Genomic DNA, 24484 nt, shown 5'->3' with positions numbered 1-24484 from the left:
CCATTGCCTGAAGGATCAAAACTTTACATTCAAACCCCCCTAATTACAGCAAACAACAAAGTTGAAGTGACATAAAAAATAATTAAATATTTAAAACCAAATCATAAGCTGCAAATGATTATGCCAAAAGTTAATGTGACATTGATTATATAATGTATATTGATCTTTGAATTTTAAAAAATAATAATAAATTTTTTAATATTTGAAGTGAAAAGAAAAAAAGTGTATAACTTTTTCAAAAATATTTTAATTAATTTTTTATTAGAGGGTGTAAAAACAAATAAAAATAATTTGTGAATGTATTCAAGAAAATATCATTTTTTACAGGGGTATGAAAGCAAATGACCCTTATATTTCACTAGTATAAATTGATAAAATCATAATATTATACTAAAAGTATAATCTTCTATAAATACCTTTAATTATATATTATTATAAAACATTTTTTTGTTACCTGTATTCTGTTATGGTCAAAAATTAATTTATAAATTTTAGAAAAATATATATTAATGTTTTATTTTTTTTTAATTTCTTAATATGAATGAAGAGAAGAAAAAATAGTTTACTTTGTCAAAAAAAAAATATTTTAGTGAATCTTTTATCATAGAGGTATGAAAACAAAAAAAAAAATTAAAATATTTAAATAAATACTATTTTTACAATTGTGTATATTGTTAGAGGGCCCATATTCTTTAAGCCCATATTGTTTCAAAACATTCCTACTAAAGGTTTGGTACCACATTGCCTAGCTACAAGGAATTCATCCACTTTATATATAGTACTATTCATTATCCTTTAACCTTGCTTTAGTGGTTATGCTCTCTTACACGCAGGCGCAGGGGGGTGCAAATTTCAGGGTTTGGATTCGGAAATTAGCTTAGAAATTCTGAACTCACGTAGGCGCATGGTGCGGACACGAATGCACCAGATTTATTGGGTGCAGTCACGCCATACGAGAACCGGCCGTTGCCGTGCCTCTTCACCGGCTGTTCTTCCCTATTAAAACCCAGATTCAAAAATCTGAGCACTCGTATGTCTGGTGCGCGAACAAAGAACTTGACTGTTGAATCCTGGAGAACAACGCCATCCGTGTTCCTGTCGCACTGCAAAAAGGAGGCGAAATTGTTCTTAAGGACAGTGCTCCTGCACGCCTCAGTCCTCAGTCATCTCATACACCTTCACCCAATGACATGGGATTCACATTGTAAATCAACATTCACAACTGGTGACCTATTACTACTATTATTTTCAGTAACATATATATCAACTGTAAAAATCATTCTGGAATACTAAAAGTACATTTTTTTTTCTAATTTAGTCGGGACTTAAATGAATTAAAAAAAAAAAAGGCTTTACCTACAATTATGTATTTAGAGAAGCTATGACCACAATTTAGTGTTTTCCCGGGGGTATACCTGCAATTTTCCTTTTTTTTTTGATATCTTTTTCTCTATATAAACCCCCCTTCACTCTCCCTCATTCACAGCAAACCTAAACGGGCGAGAAAGAGAGAAGGATCCGAAATGGCTTATCGGAGCTCCGTTTTCCATTCAATCTTCACCTTCTTGATAGTCTCCACTTTATCGGATGCAGCTCAAACCGGAGCTGCGGATCTCCGACCCGAATCCGACTTGGTGACCGGCTTGCCTGGCCAGCCGCCGGTGGAGTTCCGGCACTACGCCGGCTACGTCTACGTGGGCCAATCCAAAGACAAGGCTTTGTTCTACTGGTTCTTCGAAGCCATTGGCGCCGCCGAAGCCAAGCCACTCCTTCTTTGGCTTAACGGAGGTTAGTCGGATCCGATAACATCTCTTCTCTTCTCTAGTTCTCTGTGTTCTCTCTGTGTTTTCGGATCCGGGTTTCTCACCCAACCGCATCCGTTTTCCGTTAGTTTTTACTGTGAATCTTGACCGTCGGATTTGGTGGGTTTAGGGATGTCAACAAGGGCCGAGATTTTACGGGATGTATTCTCTGCCCCTGACTCTGACTTGCCAAATCTATTCTTGACCTGTCCCTAAACTCAGGTATTAAAAAAAAAAAATTTCAACGTCCTTGTCCTTGTCTCTACAGGGATTATCCGGGTTGGATGATTTCTTGTTCTCCATTTTTTTTATTTATTAAATACATCAAATATATTATATTTTTTTAGTAATATATATATAATATTTAAATTATATATTCGAGAACAGAGATTTACATTCCCGCCTTTCTTTGAATTATTAGTCCGGCTCTAACTCTTTACGTTGGATCCGGGGTAAATTGACAACTTTAAATAAATTTTGTTCCATAGAACGGCCGAAGGTGGCAATGAGAAATCGGAAAAAAGAAAAAAAATATATAATTAATAATTTTCTGGTTTTCTCACCGAATTGCATCTGTTTTCACGTGTTTTTGTCTTGTGAAGCTCAACCGTTGGATTTGATAGGTTCTTTCTTGATTGGACGGTTGATAGTGTGGGGTACGTGGACCCCACCATGGTCAAAAGGCCAATAAGGTCACGATCTTATACTTTTTATCAATGAGTCGTTTTTGTAGGTGAGAAAAGCTAGTCTCTTTCTCTCTCTCTCTCTTTCTCTCTTTTTAGTTTTTAAAAATAAATCTTTAACTTTTTTCTAAGTTTGGTGAATTTTCAAGAATGAAAATGAAAGTTGATAATTGCTAATATATTCTTATAAGAATAATATTTAAATTTATATGATTCATACATAATAACTCAATATTTTAATTAAAAGAAATATTTACTTTTGATCTTCACATAAAAGAGTATGTAAATTACTTAGATGCTCTTGTAAAGTGAGTAATATTTTTTTTTGGACAAATAAAACACCTAAGATATATATGTAGAGATTTTTATTTTAGATAAAATAAATTATGTAAATTTTATAAGGAATATAGAAAAAAAAAATGTTAGAATCCAGTTTATCTTATTTTCTTTAATAAAAAAAGCAAGGGCACATTTTTCAAAATAGTGGTCCATTGATTATATATGACTCATATGGAAGACCAAAAGATTGAACAGTCTATGGACACAAACAAAATGTAGGGTTCTTCCCTATCAACAGCCTATAAGGGCCCCACTTTCCTCTAATTTTGCCAAAGTTTTTAGTTTTTAAATTTAATTTTCTATTCATATATATATATATAAATAATATAATTTCTTATCTCTACCTATATTATTTCTAGCCATTATTATTTAAAAATAGAGGCCATGTTTTCTAGGTACGTCCCTAGGTATCATTTAGGTACGTCTTTAGATTTTATTGAACGTCCTATGATAGTCTTAGATTTGAATTTAACAATCAATGTCTATTTGTATTAAATAGTAAAGTATTGAACACTCTCTAACCTTACCAAAAAAATTAATAGTAATTTTGCACATTATCATTACAAATACTAATTATCATGATCTAACGGTTATTATCAAAAGTCTATAAATTTTAAAAAATTAAAGACATTTGCAGACGTGCACGGCTAAAAATAATTAAGTTATTAGTGATTATATAAAGTTTGGGAATAACTCCTCATGATTGTACAAAGCAACCATAAGATCATGATTCAATAGTCTATAGATTTTAAAAAGCTAAGAACATTCATAGAAAAGATGTACTACTAAAAATAATTAAGTTATTACTGATTATACAAAGTTTGGGAATACTCCTCATGATTGTACAAAACAACCATTAAATCAAGATCTAACCGTTGTCATCAAACATTTATAGATTTTGCAAAGCTAAAGACGTTCATTAAAAATGTGTACCACAAAAAATAATTAAATTATTATTGATTGTATAAAGTTGGGGAATAACTGTTCATGTTTGTATAAATCAACCATTAGATCATGATCTAACAACTGTCATCAAACATCCATAAATTTTAAAAAACTAAAACTATCCCAGAAAATGTGTACGATTAAAAATAATTAAGTTATTAATGATTGTAAAAAGCTTAGAAATAACTCAACATAATTGAAATTACAAAGATCTGTTTTCCGACAACATCTAAGGTAGAGTTTAGGGTTATATAATATATATTACATTTGTGTGTGTATATATATATATATATTTGAATTTGTTTTGTTTCTCCAAATTTTTATTGATTTTTAAAAATTAAAATTCTAATTTATTTTTTTATATTATTTTAATTTTTGTAAATAATTATAAACAGGGCCCGGGTGTTCATCGGTAGCGTTCGGTGCAGCTCAAGAGTTGGGTCCATTTCTGATTCGAACTAACAAACCCAATCTCACACTCAATGCCTACTCTTGGAACAAAGGTCACCTTTCTTTTCACGTATAAATCCTTACAAAATTCCAAAATTACATGTGTGGATTTTTAATAACCGTCATTGCTAAACATTATTTTGAGTCTAATAAAATTTACCATTTCTTTAATTCTTAATATAGTGTGTGTAATGTACCTTGAATTATTTTGTGATATGAATTAATCAATTTTCATAATGTAATTTATACTGATTGAACATGTTTGATTTTACAGTAGTATACATCTGTGATTTTAAATTTAAATTATGTAAGATTTTTTATTTTCTTTATTTTTGTGTTCTCTTTTCTATTAATCTTTACACATATTGCAATAATGTGACTTAAATTTAAATAAAATTTCAGATTAAAAAGTCAAGTTATATTTTTATTGTTTTTGTATGTTTATGCATGCAGTGGCAAACTTGCTATTTTTAGAAGCTCCTATCGGTGTAGGGTTTTCGTATTCTAATCGATCGTCGGATTTAGAAGAGCTCGGTGATGAAATCACTGCTAAAGATTCTCATGAATTTCTTCTTGCTTGGTTTGATAAGTTCCCTGCTTTCAAATCCCATGAATTTTACTTAGCCGGAGAAAGCTATGCAGGTATACTTTAATTATTTATTGCAAATAATTTGTAAGAAAATCATATATATATATAATTAGTAATATTTATTAAAAAAAAATAATGTTAATTAAAATATTTATATTTTGTGTCATATTTAAGCTCATAATTAAAAATATCTTTATAAAATATCAAAGAGTTTTTAAATTAATAATCACTATTAATTAATATTTTTTTAAATACTATATATATATATATATATATATATATATATATATATATATATATATATATATATATATATATATATATATATATATATATTAAAGTGCATGTATCTTTAACTCCTTTTTTACTTTCATCCTAGAAATATATTTTATTTTTATTTATAAAAAATACTATAGAACAAAATCAAATTCAGATTTTATTTTCTAAAAAACCCCTTCAAACTTTAATATTATAGTCCTAAATAACCTATATTGATGCTAATCATTTTTTACATTCATTAAAGTAACTTTTACTATATATATATATGAGGGTTAGTTACCGACGGAACTTCCTAGATTTGAAATTTATAAATGTTTACGACTTTATATAATGCATCTTTTAGGTTTTGATCTAAGTACATATCTTTTTTTATTGTTAAAAAAATTGATTAAAAGACCACATCAATAGCATTCATTAGATGATGATTTAACGGTTGCTCTAGAGACGTCTCCAGATTTAAAATCTAAAAGACACCCCAGATGATGAATTACATATATATATATATATATATATATATATATATATATGTGTAATATGTATGTATATATTCCTCTTTAACTTATAATTTTACATATGAGCAGGACATTATGTGCCACAACTAGCTGAGCTCATCTATGAAGGGAACAAAAGAGCAAGTGAAGACTCAAGAATCAACTTTAAAGGGCTTATGGTAAGCATTATTATTACTACATTCCTTCCTGCACCCTTGAAAACTTACATATAGATATTTATAGATTTTTTTTTTTTTAAAAAAAATTATAGATCTTCTTTTATGTAACTTTAAAAGAAAAAGTGAGAGAATTTAAAAAGAAATTGAGAACATCATTTGGTTGATGTTGTCTTCTCTTTTCCTTTTTGTTATTACCTTTATCTTTTTTTTTCTTCTTCTATTCTTCCACAAGGAAGGAAGAGAAAGAGAGAAAGTAAAAAAGGATTCAACATCATCATAACTTCTTTAACTTAGGCATGGGGGACATTATTCTTCCTTCCCTTTTTTACTAAAACATAAAAATGGGACATATCATTAATTTTGGTCGGTTTGGTTATAATTAACATGAGTTGGTAAGGGTGAGGTTTCAAATGGTACAATATATATAATAGCGGTCTCTTTCATAAAAATTTATCATTCAAATTAATTTTTTTTTAAAATATATATATATATATATATATATATATATATATATATATATATATATATATATATATATATATATATATATATATATATATATTTTAAATTTCTCCCACAGGAGCCCCAAATCTCTTTGGCATTTTTCCCTAAAATGACATTGGACAAATGGCCCTTGACAATGTCATTGCTAAAAAAACTCTTATCTTTCTTACTAGTGTTCTCGTGCAGGAAGTCAAATCTCTATTTGTAATTTTTTCTCTATTTTATTTTATTTTATTTTTTTTAATATTTATATTTAATTTCTAAATTTTTTTTATTAGGGTGAACAAGCACTTGATAGATATATTCTAAATCCTCAATCATATTTTAAAAAAGAGTCAAATTTTTTATTTTTCATATAAGAATTATAAGAACTAATTGCATTACCTACACTCACTTATTACAGTGATAGTCACTCAGTTTTTTTTTTTATATGGGAATTAATCGTATTACCACTCAATTATAAGTCACTCAATTTTTTTCTCACAAAATTAAGATTTATTCATTTTTACTAAAAAAAAAAGAATTTAGTAGTAAATATATAAATTATCTGATATAATACACTTGACATGCAGATAGGAAACGCAGTGCTAAATGATGAGACAGATCAAATGGGAATGGTTGAATATGCATGGAGCCATGCCATTATCTCCGACCAACTTTATAATACAATTCGCAAAGAATGTGCCTTCTTTAAAGAGTCAGAAAAGAAAAAAGAAAGGGACAAGGAAAGAGCAATGAAGGAGACAAAAGCTTGTTCTCTTGCTATTAAGGCCTTTCTCCAATCTTACTCTGATATTGATATTTACAGTATCTACACTCCTGTATGCCGCCACTACAGCTCCAATGTTTCCGGCCATCATCGTCATCGTCGTCCCAAACTTGTCGCCTCTCCTCGTCTTTTCCGGCAACATGTAAGTTCTCTCTCCTTTTATTTTTATTTTTATTTTTATTTTTGCCAAGATAAGTGGGTAGCCATTAGCAGAGCGTGCATGTGGCCTCGATGGAGTAAGTGAGGCAGAGCTGCATACATATATAATCGAGCATCAGCCCAGTAGCACAACCATTACTCACTCCGAAAAATATGCCATCACCTAAAATTCGAACTCTCTCCTTTTCATTGAGCCAATATATATGCTTGTTAAGTTGTCAAGGACTTCGCTTGGCACATTAATTTATTAAGCTAAATGAGTGATTTTTAAGCTTAATTTATGAATTCGTAAGATAAATGAGCCTAGCATAAACTCTTAAGCTCTTCTCGTTAAGACTACGGTTAAATTACTATAGTTATATTACTGTAGTTAAACAAGTTGAGTTCGAGCTATATATTTTCATAACTAGCTGAGTTCGAGTTTGACAAATGAAGTTTGAAATAGATTCAGATCAGATTTGACTAAAATAGTACCGAGCTTGAATTCGTTAAAAATTGATTTGGCTTATGCCTTTTCTTTTTATCATTATACTTATGATAGAAATTATTAAGTAGAGAATATTAACTGATCTCGTGAATATCTTTGTAGTGTATAAAAAGTTACAAAAGAGGATGCCCAGCTTCATGAGTGGTCAACCTTAAAAAGGACTCCTTTTTTTTTCAAGTTAATAATCACTTTTCCCATAAACTGATGGGAATTTCCATTTCTTAATATATATATATATATAAATTGCTTTCTAGACAATAATGTATTGGGCTGTCATAGGCATTAAAAGGGCTTTTTTAAGTGGCATGTCTCAACAACAAATTATGAAAGTTATAATTTATAAGTAAGTTAAGAGGGTAACACTTGTAAATATATAAAACATCTTTCTTTTTTTTTAAAGGTCAATTTGAATGAGTTTAAATTAATATATGATATAAAAAGTAGTCAAATATAATACGACACGAGTACATAAAATAACAATTTAAAATACTCTCATTAACATAAATAATGACATCTTAGAGATTGTTAGTTTTACATATGATGATAGTTTCTTGTTTTTGGTATATATTAAAAGCTATTCTAAACTAACTCATCCTAATAATAAATCACTCAACTAACTTAATTAAAAAAAAACAGTTAATTAAGGAAAAAGCATTTACAAAGTTGAAATTAACATAACATAAGATAACATGCCAATATATCTATAAATTGCTTTCTAGACAATAATGTATTGGGCTGTCTTAGGCATTAAAAGGGCTTTTTTAAGTGGCATGTCTCAACAACAAATTATGAAAGTTATAATTTATAAGTAAGTTAAGAGGGTAACACTTGTAAATATATAAAACATCTTTCTTTCTTTTTAAAGGTCAATTTGAATGAGTTTAAATTAATATATGATATAAAAAGTAGTCAAATATAATACGACACGAGTACATAAAATAACAATTTTAAATACTCTCATTAACATAAATAATGACATCTTAGAGATTGTTAGTTTTACATATGATGATAGTTTCTTGTTTTTGGTATATATTAAAAGCTAAAGCTATTCTAAACTAACTCATCCTAATAATAAATCACTCAACTAACTTAATAAAAAAAAAACAGTTAAGGAAAAAGCATTTACAAAGTTGAAATTAACATAACATAAGATAACATGCCAATATATTTAACTGAAACTATGAACATTTACAAAGTTGAAATTAACTTAAGATAGAAACTAGAGTTTCAAAAAAATATATAACATGCTAATATATTTAACCGAAACAATTCTATAAAAACAGGAAGAGTGGCATGAATTGGAGAGGAGAGTGCCAGCAGGGTATGATCCATGCACAGAAGGCTATGTAGAAAAATATTTCAATAGAAAGGATGTACAACAAGCTCTTCATGCCAACCTCACTGGACTTTCTTACCCTTACTCTCCTTGTAGGTATGTATATGTCCTTTATTTCTCCTCTCTTTATCATTTGCCTATCATAACATAAATCATGCACATACGTACCTTTTCTATATTAAATATATGTGCATTCATTTGCATTATTTGCATGCATGGTTGATCTCAATTATTTGCTTCTCAGACTTCATTGCATGATGATGTATTATTATTAGTAGTACCTTATATATATATATATATATATATATATTATGTTTCAGAACCATCACTTCAATATTATTGTTTGTAATCTCTGCACCTTTGCTAGAATCCTCCTTCATTTAATCACACATTCACTCTTTCTCTCTCATTTATTTATTTATTTATTTATCAAATCAATGAATAGACGGTTTGATTTGGTCAATACAAAAAAAAACATGGCCATAATTCCAAACAGAATTCTTCCCATGAAAATTTTCCAATGGTAAATGATAATACTACCGATTCAAATTTTTTCTAGAGAAATTAATTTTTTCCAATGGTTAAACCGGTCCTTTCGTTTCACTTTGCTGGTCATTTAATTTTGAAATTTATTAAATGCTGCTATATATGGTGGTTAATGTGACTTGTCACTCAGTCAATTTTGTTATATATATATAAAATCACATGTATTACTTAAAAACATTATATAATTTTTTCTTTCAGCAAAAATATACACATTAAAAAGAATAGTGCATGTGGCTTTCCTATGATATGAGAATATTAACAATTAATTACTGTCTTTTACAAGTTACACAAGTAATTATCTTGTTTTACAAATTATATGACTTCTCTGAATTATATCAACAAACTAAATATAGTATTTAACTTCAATTTAGTGCTCTTATTTTAATCAAATTTGATAAAACTAACTATAAATGATAATGGTAATGATATATAATGCAGTGAAGTGATACCAGATTGGAAGGATTCACCACCCACAGTGCTTCCAATTCTCAAGAAGCTCATGAATGCTGGTCTTAGAGTCTGGGTTTACAGGTACTGTTAATACTGTTTTAACTTTTTAACTCATCTATTCGAACTGGTTTAATTAATTATAATAAAATTTCAACTTGGTTAGAAATATTTAGGGTTAAAATTTTTTAACTCAAGAGTCTCATTGGAATAAACTTGAAGAGTTAGAATTTAATAAATTATATCAAATGTCTAGAGTTACATCTGAAGTTATAAGATTATTATATGGATGTAATCATGTAATTATAGGATTTAAGAGTTGATATATACTTCCTCTATAATAACTTTTCATATGTACTAATAAATGAAAGTTGATTTAATTGGAAAAATAAAATTAGGATAGTATGGTTCAGTTTGTGTTTTGTTTGTTATTTTTTTTTTTTTAACTCAAATATTAATTATGAAAGTTTAATTTTTTTTTTTAAAATAAATTTTGCAAAACTAAATATAGTTCTTAATTTTTTAAAAACATTAAATAAGAGTAAATATGATTTCTAATTTTTTTTTAGTAATTTTTTATGGTTCGACTAGGTTTTGTTTTACTAGATTTTTTTTTAATCTTTTCAAATTGAGCTGTAAAAACTTTATTTGATTTAGTTTGGTTCATTAGTTTTATAAGATTATTACGAGACTATTGGAATTGATACCACAAATATGTCTACAAACTACACTTTTAATTTATACCACAAATATAAAAATCATTGAAATATTTTTTTATTACTATTTTTTTATTACTATTTTTTTTCAAGAATTATTATCTAACTCTATAACAATAACAATGTATGTATATTTTAGTGGAGACACAGATGGCCGTGTGCCGGTAACTTCAACAAGGTATAGCATCAATGAGATGGGACTAAAAGTGAAAGAGAAAACAAAAGGTAAAGAATGGGGAGGATGGAGAGCATGGTATCATAAAGATCAAGTTGCTGGTTGGGTGGTGGAGTACCAAGATGGCTTAACACTTGCAACAGTGAGAGGTGCTGGACATCAAGTTCCTGCATTTGCTCCTGACCGATCTCTTTTGCTTGTTGCTCATTTCCTTAATGGAAAACCACCACCATCTCACTTGTAGTAGGTTTTTTCTTATTTTTGTATTTTTGAAAAATATGGATTTAATTGCTGACTATGTTTTTAAAAGACTTTGGAATTTTCGAAGTTTGGTGAGTGAATCCTTATGGAATAGAGTTGCAAACTGGGCCGTGCCTGGCCTGGCACGGACAGCTACAGTGCCAGGCCACAGGTTGGTGGCCCGCGGACCGGCACGGCCCGCGTCCCGCCTGGGCTGGGTTGGCCCAAGCACGCGGGCCAGCCCAGCACGGCCCGCCACTAGCTGTTGCGGGCCGGCCCGGCACGGCCCACCAATTTTTTTTTATTATTTGTTTCTCCAACTATTTAAATACAAAAAAATGACATTTATAGCCCCTCTAACAACTATAAAACGGCTAGTTTTTAAGGCTATTTTAGACTTTGAAATATAATTACTTTTACCCTTTTTAACAACAATAAACGGCTAGTTTACAAGGGTATTTTGGGAATTAGAAAAATTTTAAAAAGCTATAAATACCCTCAAACACTTACATATTTCTCTACACCAAATTACACATTCTTGTTCTAATCTCTCAAGCATTGAAGACTCCAAGCTCTCTTAGTTCTCAATCTCTTCAAGTTCAAGATTTGAAATTTGTCAAATCCGGCTCAAGTGTTTCATCAATCCGGCAATTCCCCCACCTTTTCATCAATTCATCAATTCGAATTTTTGTTTCGAAGTTTGAAATTTTCTAAGTTGTTTTCATAGTTTTTAAATAAATGACAATTTTTTTCCTATATCTATTTGTAATTTATTTTTGATTTATCTCTATTTTTTCTATGTAATTTTCTATTCATGTAAATTTAAATTTTTTGCATATTTTTTAATTATTTTTCTATAGTCTTTTATGTGTTGTATATTTTTTACAATCAAGATATATTTTATGATATTTAGATTTTTTTTTTAAAAAAATTCCTTAATTTTTAGTATTTTTTTTTACAATTTTTACAATATTTTTAAAGAATTTACAAATTTTATATTTTAAATTAATTATAAAAAACAGGGTCGGCCGGGCCCAAGACGACCCAAACTCAATCGGCTCGGGCCGACCCCCTTATACGGTGGGCCGTGCCGGCCCAGCACGATTGCAATCTGGGCCGCACCATGCCCGGGCCGTGCCGGGCCATCTTGCACCTCTACTATGGAAGTTATACTGTAGAAATATTATATCGGTACTATTCATCTATTATTCATCGGGTCCACATAATAGACTCTAATTGTTCCATGTGTTAGTTTGACCCACATGATAAATCTCTAAGGAATCGTTGAACCACTATAACTAATGCATCACAGTACTTGTCTATTCTTTTGACACGCTTTATAGAGTGATGCTTATCCCCATTTGTAAATAAAAAAAAAAAAAATGGAATCTCCTAAGTTTGGTGAATGTTGGTTTTGTTTGTTTTATTTTTTTTATATCTAAGTATTTTAGAATAATAATCAAATTAATTGTTTGGTAAACTAACTCCTGAAAATTAAATAAAAGGAGAATAAAAATAAAGATTAGGTATAATTGGGAATGAGAAATATTCACTCTATGCACCATAAAATTTTAAAATTTTAAATTAATTATTAATTGAACATAATCCTTGGGGTTATTATTAATACATAAAATTATTTTTCAAATCAATATATATATATATATATATATATATTGTCTAAGACTCAAGATGTCTTGGTTATATGTCAGCACTGGGGTATTGAAGTCAAAGATCAAAACTCATATAACTTATTAAGGTCACATAAAGAAACTTGTTTCTTTAAAGAAATGATACTATGATAGCGTGGGTTGATGTAGGCTCACATCTAGGCTCTAATTTAAGAATATTTTATGGTTTTTTATGTATTTAATATTCGCTTAGAGACCTTATAATTATAATTATATTGTATAAGTAACTAATATAAACATATACATATATATAAATTTTAATGAATATATTATAAATATAAAGAGGTTCAAAAACGAGCCGGAATATATAAAATATATTCTCTTTTCTTTACTATCTTCTACTTCTTTTTCTATATCTTACAAAATATACAAGTGGGGTAATAATTTATAGATCACATTCCGAATTTCAATGGACGATTAAGATTGATTCAATCCAACAGTCCAAAATATACTGGTAAGTGAAATAGTAACAGTGTTAGCGACTGTTACTGTAAAATATGACTGGTTGCTACAGTGAGTATTTACTGTAGTGGCATCTAGAAGATTGCTATAGTAATACCACCTACAGTCCACCCCTGCTACAGTGGGTGTCCAAATCAAACCTAATTAACCCACACATGTATCTGTCTTTCTTCATAGTTATTATTGTGCTCAATTGCGAACCAATTGACGTATTCTTTATATATAATTTTATATATATTAAATACGTTGGCCGCATAGGTTCTTAACTTTAAAAATATAAACATCCTGAGAGAACGTGTCCTATGACATAAATAGATTGTGTATATAAAAATATTTTTATTGATAGTTTATCATGTGAATATGAGATATGATCCATAACATAAATAATATTTATGATGTGTTTGCATTTAGTTCTTTGACATGATTAAATTACAATATCATGTTCATCTTTCGTGAATATATATATAAATTGGTGAAACGTAGTTATTATTCATTAGTCCAAATTATAACACGTATCATATAAATATGAGATGAAGTTTGGCATGTGTTCTATTTACTACCCATATATATATATATATAGATGTCAAATTAAATATTATTTAAATAAAATATAATGTTTAGAAGAATTGTGCAAATGGCACTTATTAAGTTGCACAAAGTGTCATTTACTATATAGTAATCCAAATCATTAAGTAAAATTATATATAAATGACATTACAGTGAGTAAAAATATTGTATTTCAGCTTACATCACTGTTGTTTAATTTGCTATAATTGAAAATGATGCATTTATTTTTTATTTGTTTGGTTTGATGTTAGTTTAAAGATATGAGATGATATGATGGTGAGTGAATATCATTTACTTTACTGCATTTCAATTTAAATCAAATTTTGATGTAAGTTGAAATGCTGTAAAAATGGTGAGATGTAAAACTACTTACATTACAGTTACCTACAAGTAATCAAACATGCCCCTGAATTAAATGTATTTATGTAAAATAAAATAAGGTAAAAGATTACATGAATGCTAACTTATTGAGTTAAACAAAATGACATGCTATCATGAGCCATTTATTTACTTCATAATAGTCTAAATTAACTCATATCAACATCGGATGAGTTATTTAAATAAAAATAGAATGTTTTGAAGAATTATGCAAACAATGACTCATCAAGTTGAAATTGATGACAATTTGGCACAATTCTCAAATGTTAGAAGAATCATGCAAATTGTAACATTGACATAATTTGTCCACATCTTGATAATTCTCATACTAACATCAAATAAAATATTATTTAAATAAAATAAAAAACGTGGAAAAATTGCAAAAATGACAACTTGTTGAGTGAAACTAATTGATAGTACTTTTTTTTCAGTGAAAACACAACCATAATTTTCTTTCAAAAAAGTTTATGAAGCCGGCTAACAAACTAAATTGAATAAGAAATATCATAAATTGACCTTCTAATCATAGTACTTGAAAAATTAATTTCACAAAACCCTAATTTTCTACCCTAATCTTCAATATGGTTATGTGTCATTCTCAAGGTGACAAAACCCTCAAAGAAGCCCTAGTTGCAAGAATGTGTTCAAATTTATACTCTTAAAAATTGCATAGTTAAGGTTATAGTTTTCTTTAAAAAAAAAAATTATATTTTCATGTGTAGTATCAATTTATGTATATATACTCATATATCATTAATCATGTACAATAGATTTTTGAAAAAAAAAAAAAAAAAAAAAAAAAAATCCTTACGTTCTTTTCTTAAATATGCAACTTGTTTGTTGAGAATAATAAATAATGAGGATTAAATAATAAAAAAGCAAATTCCCTTAATGTGCATCAGGGTTTTTATAAGTTTGAGGGTTTTAAGATAATATTGTATATAGACACAATGAAAACTTCCGTGATTAAATAACTCTCTATGATGAGAACTGTTGACATCTCTTGCTTTTGAAAGGTTCTATAAATATTTATTATGCAAAAAAAAAAATACAATTAGATATTTTTAATTATTAATACTATATCTAATATGAACAAAAATTGATTAACAATTTGCTTTTTTTTTTTCTTTCAAATTATTTATTTTATAACTAACAAATGATAATGAATATTATCCTATATATTATATATCATATATTTAAAAATAGTATATAATTCTAAAAAAATATTTAAATTTTTTTTTCAAATAATCTATAAAAAAGGAATACAAGAAACCCTAAAAAAAAATACCTAATTGAAATAATGCACTTTATAAGGTATATATATATATATATATATATATATAAAGAAAAATTAGGAACACAAGAAACCCTAGAAAAACACTCAAATGTAATTTCACCATCTTCATTAGCTTGGTAGATTAATTCAGTTGTGTTTGGCCACCCTCCCTTAAACCACACCTAATTCTCATCCTCCAAACCATCTTCCCACAAAACACACAACAACAACCACCACCCCCTCCTATCTTCCTCTAACACCTTTCAACCCAGTCAAAACCCTAAGAAAAGAGAAACATTCTCCCATTTGTTTAACAAACAAATGCATGATCCTTTCCAAAACATAAAATGCATGACAAGTTTCCAAATCATACATGAACTTTGGCCATTTCAGCTCACCAAATCAAAACTGTTTCACTTAAAAAGCATTGCACGCCAAGCTAACAATCTTTATAAACTCATTAACTTCTATAAACCACAACCACCATTTCCATGCAACTTTGTCTTCAAACATCCTTTAGAACAATAGCACAACCATGAGTTCATGCAACCAAACCTCCTTTTTCCGGTTTGAAGCCATAACAGAAGGCTTTCGATGGCCATTGCCGGAGATTCAAACAGTTGAGCTTCTTCTCGCGGTGGTAATCTTCGTGACGATACATTCTTTGCGGCAAGTTAAGCGACAAGGCCTCGCTGTTTGGCCAGTGCTGAGCATGCTGCCTTCCTTGTGTCTTGGCCTCCGGCAGGACATATATGAATGGGTCACCAGAGTGCTTGACTCGCAGAATGGCACGTTCTTCTTCCGTGGCCCTTGGTTCACTAGCCTCAACTGCCTCATCACTGCTGATCCCCGGAACTTGGAGCATTTGCTCAAGACTAAATTCAGCAGTTTCCCTAAAGGTCCTTACTTTCAAGAAATCATGCATGATTTGCTCGGAAATGGCATCTTTAGTGCCGATGATGAGGTGTGGCGGCAACAGAGGAAGGCAGCAAGCCTTGAATTCCATTCAACCAGTTTTCGAGCAATGACTGCGGAGTCTTTGGTTGAGCTTGTTCATTCAAGGCTTCTCCCAATCTTAGATTCTTACAATGAATCATCGCCTATAGACCTTCAAGATGTTCTTTTGAGGCTCACTTTTGATAATGTATGCATGATTGCTTTTGGTATTGATCCAGGTTGTCTTCAGCCTGGCTTGCCGGAAATTCCTTTCGCCCGGGCCTTTGAATATGCCACCGAGGCCACCATTCTTCGGTTTATCACTCCGACCAGTGTGTGGAAGGCCATGAGGTACCTGGACATAGGGAGTGAGAGGACACTGAGGAGATGCTTGAAAAGAGTTGACGAGTTTGCTTACCAAGTGATAAAAACAAGGAAGAAGGAACTTACACTTGAATCGGTGAAGAAAAGGTCTGATCTCTTGACTGTGTTCATGAGTCTCAAAGATGAAAATGGAGAAGCATTCTCTGAAGAGTTCTTGAGGGATATCTGTGTGAATTTTATACTTGCCGGAAGAGATACATCATCGGTGGCGCTGGCATGGTTCTTCTGGTTGTTGAACAAGAATCCAGAGGTGGAGGAGAAGGTTGTTGAGGAGCTGAGGGGGATAGTGAAGGAGAGAAGGATGCATGGCGGAGCTGATGATGATGAGTTGGTGTTTAGGCCTGAAGAGGTGAAGAAGATGGAGTATCTTCAGGCTGCTTTGTCTGAGGCTTTGAGGCTTTATCCTTCTGTGCCTGTGGATCATAAAGAGGTATATAAATCTTGAGCTTTTCATGCGCTGCTTCTTCTTTGCACCAATCTTACTTATTCTTATTTTTGTTATCAGCACCGCCTTCTTCTTCTTCTTCTTCTTCTTCTTCTTCTATGCACCAATCCTACTTATTCTTATTTTTGCTATCATCACCGCCTTCATTTCCTTCTTCTTCTTCTTCTTCTGTGCCTGTGGATCATAAAGTTTCATGCACTTCTTCTTCTGCTTCTTCTTCTTTGCACCAATCCTTCTTATTCTTATGTTATCATCACCTTCTTCTTCTATTTCTTCTTTCTTCTTTGTTTTGGAGCTTTGTTGTTGTCGTTCTCCATCCTGTGACTTTTCTTTCTTCTTTCTCCTTCATCGCTGTTCTTATTCTCTGTCATCTTCTTAGCTGCATGCTGAGCTTCCTCAACTCTTTAACACTAACCAAGCTTTCTTCTTGTAATTCTTCACAAAGCTGTAGTTAAGTGTTTACATTTGCATGCTTTCGTTCCTCTCTGTAAACAAAACTTTTCTTTCCTTCTAAGTTTCCACTAAAATTTGCTTCAATCTTCACTTTTCCCTGTTCTTGCTCATCATTCTTCACCAAAGACATAGCTAACTACCCATACTTCCTCATCAAAGTTTTCTTCAATGTTTATGTTTGCACCCTTTGCTTCCTCCTCTAAACCTAAACCCTATACCCTAGCTATACCCTAAAACCTAACCTTGTTGCCTGTCTGTGTTCTTATCACCAGGCTGCTGAGGATGAAGTACTCCCAGATGGCACAGTGATGAAGAAGGGATCAAGAGTGATATATGCAATCTATTCCATGGGAAGGATGGAGAGCATCTGGGGAAAAGACTGCAGGGAGTTCAAACCAGAGAGGTGGCTGAGAGATGGCCGGTATTGGAGCGAATCCGCTTACAAGTTCTCTGCCTTCAACGGTGGCCCAAGACTCTGCCTCGGCAAAGACTTCGCTTACTATCAGATGAAGTTTGTTGCTGCCTCCATCCTCCACCATTACCATGTCAAGGTCGTCAACAACCACCCCGTGGCCCCAAAGCTCGCAATGACAATGTACATGAAGTATGGCTTGAAGGTGACTCTTCATCGGAGAAATGATTAGGATGATGGGCATGCATCCAAATCCTAAGATCATCACATATATAGATATGGATTTTGGGTTTTCCTTTTTTGATTTTTTTTCCCCTCTTCTTTTTAACAATAAGATTGATACGTATAAACATATAAGATAGAAAGAAAGGGGCTTTGTGTGGTTATATTGATTTGTATGATCTATGAAGTTACTTCATTGTTTCGTGATAAATATATGAAGTTCTTAATTCTTTGTCTAACATCTGTCACATGCACTAGTTCAGTACTGAGAATAACGATCTAAGTACTGAGAATTTTCACATAATGGAAAATTATAAAGCCATATAAGCAAATATGGCTTACATGGATATGCAAGCAAAAGAAATTCAAGAAAAAATAGATTCGACAAAATAACAATTAACATTAATTTAAAGAATTTCACACAATTGATCCATAATGACTATAGATTTTATAGATACATATGTGAAGTAGAAATCACAAGGTTTAACAAGAAAAATGATGCATCTTGTTCAGCACATATTCAAGATGAAGAAAATACCCAAAAAATACAGTATAAGGGGGAAGGAATTACAGTTCAAGCTCTGCCACTCCACTCTTCGAGGAATTCTTCAAGAAAACCCTCCATGAACTTGTGCCTTTTCTCAGCCCTTTCCTTACCAGCCTGAAATTTTTTGTCAAACCGATGATAAACCTGTCAGTTACGAAGAATACAACTATACAACATGTAAATGATATCATATTCATCGGGTTTGAAAATGTAGGTATAGATTATGGTCAGCTTTTTCAATGAGTGAATTATTGGAAAATTTTTAATTGAATGCATTGCAATTATTTACCTTTGTCTTCATTAGATCCTTGAGTTTGAAAAGCTTCTCGTAAAAATGGTTAATCGAAGTCTGCTTTTCATCTTTGCTCATGTACTTTGCCTTCGATAAGTCCTGTCGTGGTAAAACCTGAGGATCATGCAATGTATGGTTCTTGCTTCCACCGTAAACGAAGCATCGGGCAATTCCTGAAATATTCAATATAAGAAAAGAGTCTGGGTTTATATTCCCAATCATCAATACATTTTCAAAGACACAGCCAGGATAAACAATATATATGAATAATTCATTTCAAGACAATAAATAAAGGTTGTCCAGATGAACATGCAGGCTTAAATGCACTAATGGTTCATGTACTTTAATTTATTGTTTACTTTGGTCCTTACGCATTCAAAATATTCAATGCTGTCACTGTACTAAATATATTGGTGATGATGTGGATTAGTAAAGAAGGACAAATGGTGCCTTCACAAACTTCAAAAAAAAAAAAAAAGGAAAAAAAGGAGTTGGTCATTTGTAGGTGTAGCTTATTTAGTTCTCTCATGACATTTTAATGTCTACGAGGAATACTCAAAGGCTATCACTCATCTTGTCCTGCCTTGGTATTTATCCAATTGGATTCAATCTCAATCAAATTGTGATTATACAAAGTTTCATCAAATCCTTAATAACTAAGAGTACTATAAAGAATTTAACATAAAAAATCAAAAATAGTAACTTCATAGAATAAATGTTGCAAGACTTGAGAAATTCAAACATATTTACCTATAGCCCCAATTGCATCAAGACGGTCAGCATCTTGCACAACCCCAAATTCCAAAGATGTATCAACACATGATATTTGCGAAACTTCATTTTTGAAACCTGAAGAGAAGGCCTCATAGATAGCAGCTTATTCCATGAATAAAATTGACATTGATCTATGAACTATAGGTGTATCCTTTGAACCCATTACAAACAAATGAGAATGAAATAATAGTCTATAGGAATCAAAATCAACACAAAAGAAAAAGCAATCCACTCGATATTCTCATTGAACTAAAATTTACTTACATCAAAAGCCACACAAATAATCAGTTACAAAGCTTAGTCTTTTTAATTAGTGATTTCAATAAAGCATTTCTAACAAAACAAGACAAGATTGTGTCACAAAGACTTAAGTCTTTTAAGGGATTTAATTGCCTTAAATATTCCAACCGCCCACTCAATTTCTTTCATTAGGTCACTATATCTGCATATGCATTTAATATGACCAAATTTTGAAACATTAGGGCAAGATATAGAAGTAGAAATTTATAACAGATTGGAGTAGATTTCACAGCATCAATACTAATCTCATAAAAAATTAAAATGAAGAATGAAGACTTTTTCAGAATCACGATTGAAAAAGACTAACCCATTCCTTTAATAATGCCCAGAACCTTCTCCTTTTTGCTTTCCTCTAGACCCTCCTCCTCAAGAAACTTCTCCACAATTTTAGTATCCTCAGTTAAATTCCTAGAACCAAAATAATGAGGTAACAAAGAGAGAAACATAATTTACAAGCATCCACACCATTGCCTCCAAATTTTAAGATAAAGCAAAAATCATGACAACAGAATTGCAAGAAATCAAGCTGTCAGCACGAGTTATGCATAATTCAGCAGCACTACCTTTTTCAAGTAATCATGTGTGAAGAATGAAAAAAATAATAAAAACCAACAACATATTGAATAAGAATACTCACTTGGTGTACTTGTAGTCTCCTGCAGATCAAAAGTGTCAATATTAAATAAGAATGCTACTTGGAAACCAAAAGGAGCATCCTGTAAATTAGCCAGATGTTGATAGATAGTTACCAACATCATGGAGAAGAGCAGCAAGTTCGACCTATCATAAGGAGAAATGAGAGAGATTAAATACTCCAAAAAAGATGTGAAAAGCTCAGCCAACATAATTCATTGAATGCAAGCTTATTCCTAAGAATAATGAGGGGAGAGATAAAGACGCAAAAACCAAATTAAGAATTATGAAAACAACAAAATGAGACAGATAATGTTCCAACCTAAGTCTTTATTTTGTTATGTGAACATAATTACAAGAATGAAAATTGTTCTTGATCAGTAGGCTACCCTTAATACAAGCAACAAGAAGCAGAGAAGAAGCATGGGGAAGGAAAAGAGAAGAGATGGAAAGAAAAGATATTAAAAAAAAGAGAAATTAGATGCATAATTATATATCTGAAGAATTTATTTATTAATTTATTATTTTTATTTTTTTAGTTTTGCTGCAAATAATTTAATGTTTTTTGACATTGAATTCTCCTATAAGTGGTTTTTTGTAGGTATCTTCTTAAACTTATCACTAAAGCAAGGCTCTTAAGTCTTAACTGTTATGCAACCAAGATGCATGTAAAGTAAGCATCTAATTCACTGGGAAGAACATCACAACAACAGAAAAAAACTCAACTAAAAAAGAGCCCTTTTGCAAATTAATTCAGCATAAGTACAATGGAAGTGATTCATTTTCAGAAAAATCTTCAAAATTCTAAATCTTTTCAACAAATAAGGTTGTGTTTTTGGTATTTAATTCTTTTATAAGTGCTTTTTCGATAGAAAATTTTAGAACTTGATGCTAAAGCAAGGTTCTTCACTCTTAGCAAATCAAGATGCATGTAAAGTAAGCATTTAATTTATAGACAACAACTGCACAACAACAACACAAAAAACATGAATAATTCCTAGCCAAGAGAAAACCTTTTGCAAATTAACTGAGCATAAGTACAATGAGATGAATGGAAGGAAAATCTTCAGAACTTTAAGCTTTGTGACAAATAAAGTTATGTCTTGAGGGATTGACTCCATTTAAAAGTAAGTGCTCTTTAGATGGAAAGTTTAGAACTTGACACTAGCGCAAGGATGCATGCAAAGTAAACATCCAATTCATCGACAACACTTGCACAATAACAACACAAACACACGAATAATTCTTAACAAAAAGAAAACATTTTGCAAATTAACTGAGCCTATGAACAATAAGATGATTTGAAGGACAATCTTCAAAACTCTAAACTTGTTGACAAATTAGGCTACCTCTTTTCAATTTGAATTCTTTTATAAGTGATCTTTTGGTGGAAAAATTAAGAACTTGACACTAAAAAGCAAAGATGCATGTAAACTAAACATCCAATTCGAAGACAAAAATTCCAAAACAACAGCACAAAAACATGAATAATTCCAGTCAAAAAATCATAAACATAAGAACAAAAAAGAGAAATTAATTTGTAAAAACATCTTCCAAAAACCTAAAATTTTCTAGGATGGACAAACAGAAAGGAATTTAAAAGTGAAAACACTAAAGAAAAGTAACTTACGACTTCGAGGGAGTGAGGATCATGAAGGCCTTCTTGGAAGGCGAGGGAGAGGGCGAGATCACGGACTCTGAAGGCGTGTGCGGCGTCGTGGGATGCGTCCCTCCCCGCCATTGTCGTCTCCACGAGCTCCTCCGCCTTCATTCGCCGCCGACCACTCTCCTCCATTCTCTCACTTTTTTTTTTCTTGGAAGGTCACAATCGCAATATAGATGAGAGAGTGCGCAAAACCTTTTTATTTCTTTAAAAATTAGCGAAAAAATACTTCAAACATAAACATAGAAGTGGTTGTTTGGATTGGTTTTTGGAAAACCCAGAAGTGTTTTGTTATAAGTTAAGCACTTCTGCGTTCCAAAAATATTGTTTATATTAGCTTTTCTACAAAAGCAGAAGCAGTAAAAAAAATTGAAAAACAGTTTTTTTTTTTTTTTTAAGCTAGCTATGACCAGTTTCTGAAAAAAACTGTTTTTTAACTTATTTTTACAGCTTTTGTTTTTACATAAAAGCTAATCCAAACAGAAAATACAAAAAATGCTTAACTTACTCTGGGGAAGCACTTTTTTTTTAAGCATTTCTCCTAAACTAACAAAAAACACTTTTTTTGATAAGCCAATTCAAACAAGGCCTATTTAGTTCATGTTCCGTGATAACTATCATGGAAAGAAATGACTTATTTTTTGTCATGGGTTTATAAATTTTTTTTTTATTTATTATATAATACATATATAAATTGGTAATTCTTTTAAAAGATTGCTACACTTTGTTTTAAAAATTTTACTAAATTAATGCAATTCAACATATGGGGATAAGACACATCTTGGTTCCGTCGTACCTATTAAGAAATTGGATTGTGGGATCATTTCTCTTGAGTTCATAAAAATAATCTTAACTCAAAACCTTTTGATTGTCTAATCCCTTTTAATAGAAATGTCAATAGGCCTCGGTTCCAACGGGAAACCCGATTCACAATTCCATCAGGGCTAGGTTGAGGAATTTTTTCGGTGGTTAGGCTGGCCGGAGAATATCTTTCCGCCATATTCCGGGCCCGAAATATTAAATATTTAATTTAAGTAATGTATATATACATTTGTATATGTATATATGTTATATTTTATGTTATAAATATCTAAATGTGTATGTTGGTATTTTGTGTTAGCCCTTCAACATGTCAACTACTCGTATTTTGTAAATGAATTTCTCAATTATTAAAAATTTTTATAGTATTTTTAATAACTATTTTATAAATTTTATTTTAAATAATAATAAAATTTTATTTTATCAAACGGGGTTAGGGAATCCCCGAAGCTCAAAAATCCCCGTTAGGACAGGGATTGGGAAAAAAATTCCCCATGTTCGGGTTCAAGGTTGGGTCGGGGATAGGTTTAAAAATTTGGCATTCGTGGGTCAATTGTATTTTCTGTTTTATATTTTCAGGTTTTTACTTTGACTCCTGCAAAATAGAAAAATTGATTATAAGCAAAGTGCTAATAAAATTTTGTTTATTAAAAATATTTAATTTAATTTAATTTATTCGGTTTGTTGTGATATCATGTGAAACAAAATTAAATAATATTTTTTTATTTCTTTTATTTTATTTTTTGTTTACAGTTTTAAGGATTTTACTTATGACAAAAAAAAATGGCAAAATTAATTGATGCACCAATGCACCTGATTTCAATCTTCGGTTTGGTCAGTTTTTACATCAAAATATTTTATATCCATACAACTTTAAACTAAATACCAATAAAATTGATTGTGCTAAAAAAAGCATAAATAAGCATGAATTCAAACTCTAAAACTAACGCAAAATAACAGTATGAGATATTAATTTCACACCCGTCGTACCTATTGATAAAAAAATAATTATTAAAAATATCAAATGATATAAAATAAAATATAAATATAAAATGAGGAGCATCTTAAAAAAGGAATTATAAATAAATCCAAAATTA

At 30.6% G+C, this 24484-nt stretch overlaps 3 protein-coding genes across 4 annotated transcripts; 2 read left to right on the top strand and 1 right to left on the bottom strand.

Moving 5' to 3' along the window:
* The first annotated feature begins 1488 nt into the window (after positions 1 to 1488).
* On the top strand, positions 1489 to 11215 carry LOC120275138 (serine carboxypeptidase-like 35). 2 transcript variants are annotated; one of them, XM_039281638.1, is made up of 8 exons: positions 1489 to 1788; positions 4165 to 4272; positions 4673 to 4861; positions 5669 to 5757; positions 6834 to 7172; positions 8960 to 9108; positions 9997 to 10089; positions 10861 to 11215. In XM_039281638.1, the coding sequence occupies exons 1-8, from the start codon at positions 1524 to 1526 to the stop codon at positions 11138 to 11140; spliced, it is 1512 nt and encodes a 503-aa protein (XP_039137572.1). In that variant the 5' UTR covers positions 1489 to 1523; the 3' UTR covers positions 11141 to 11215. The 2 variants fall into 2 exon arrangements, with proteins under 2 accessions (XP_039137572.1, XP_039137573.1); XM_039281639.1 differs by having other exon boundaries at positions 10872 to 11053.
* A 4660-nt stretch (positions 11216 to 15875) lies between these two features.
* Positions 15876 to 18586, top strand: LOC120275647 (cytochrome P450 86B1-like). Its single transcript, XM_039282283.1, has 2 exons — positions 15876 to 17257; positions 17998 to 18586. Exons 1-2 carry the CDS (start codon positions 16043 to 16045, stop codon positions 18367 to 18369), a joined length of 1587 nt encoding a protein of 528 aa, XP_039138217.1. The 5' UTR covers positions 15876 to 16042; the 3' UTR covers positions 18370 to 18586.
* Positions 18587 to 18784: 198 nt separating this feature from the next.
* LOC120275648 (uncharacterized protein YpgQ) lies at positions 18785 to 22750 on the bottom strand. Its single transcript, XM_039282284.1, has 7 exons — positions 22536 to 22750; positions 21022 to 21052; positions 20910 to 20928; positions 20580 to 20680; positions 19949 to 20047; positions 19196 to 19371; positions 18785 to 19020 (listed from the first exon to the last, which is right to left on the bottom strand). Exons 1-7 carry the CDS (start codon positions 22698 to 22700, stop codon positions 18934 to 18936), a joined length of 678 nt encoding a protein of 225 aa, XP_039138218.1. The 5' UTR covers positions 22701 to 22750; the 3' UTR covers positions 18785 to 18933.
* Positions 22751 to 24484: the final 1734 nt, after the last annotated feature.

Source organism: Dioscorea cayenensis, chromosome 14, assembly GCF_009730915.1.
Source record: "Dioscorea cayenensis subsp. rotundata cultivar TDr96_F1 chromosome 14, TDr96_F1_v2_PseudoChromosome.rev07_lg8_w22 25.fasta, whole genome shotgun sequence".
Lineage (NCBI taxonomy): Eukaryota > Viridiplantae > Streptophyta > Magnoliopsida > Dioscoreales > Dioscoreaceae > Dioscorea > Dioscorea cayenensis.
This window is presented reverse-complemented; position numbering and strand designations above follow the sequence as displayed.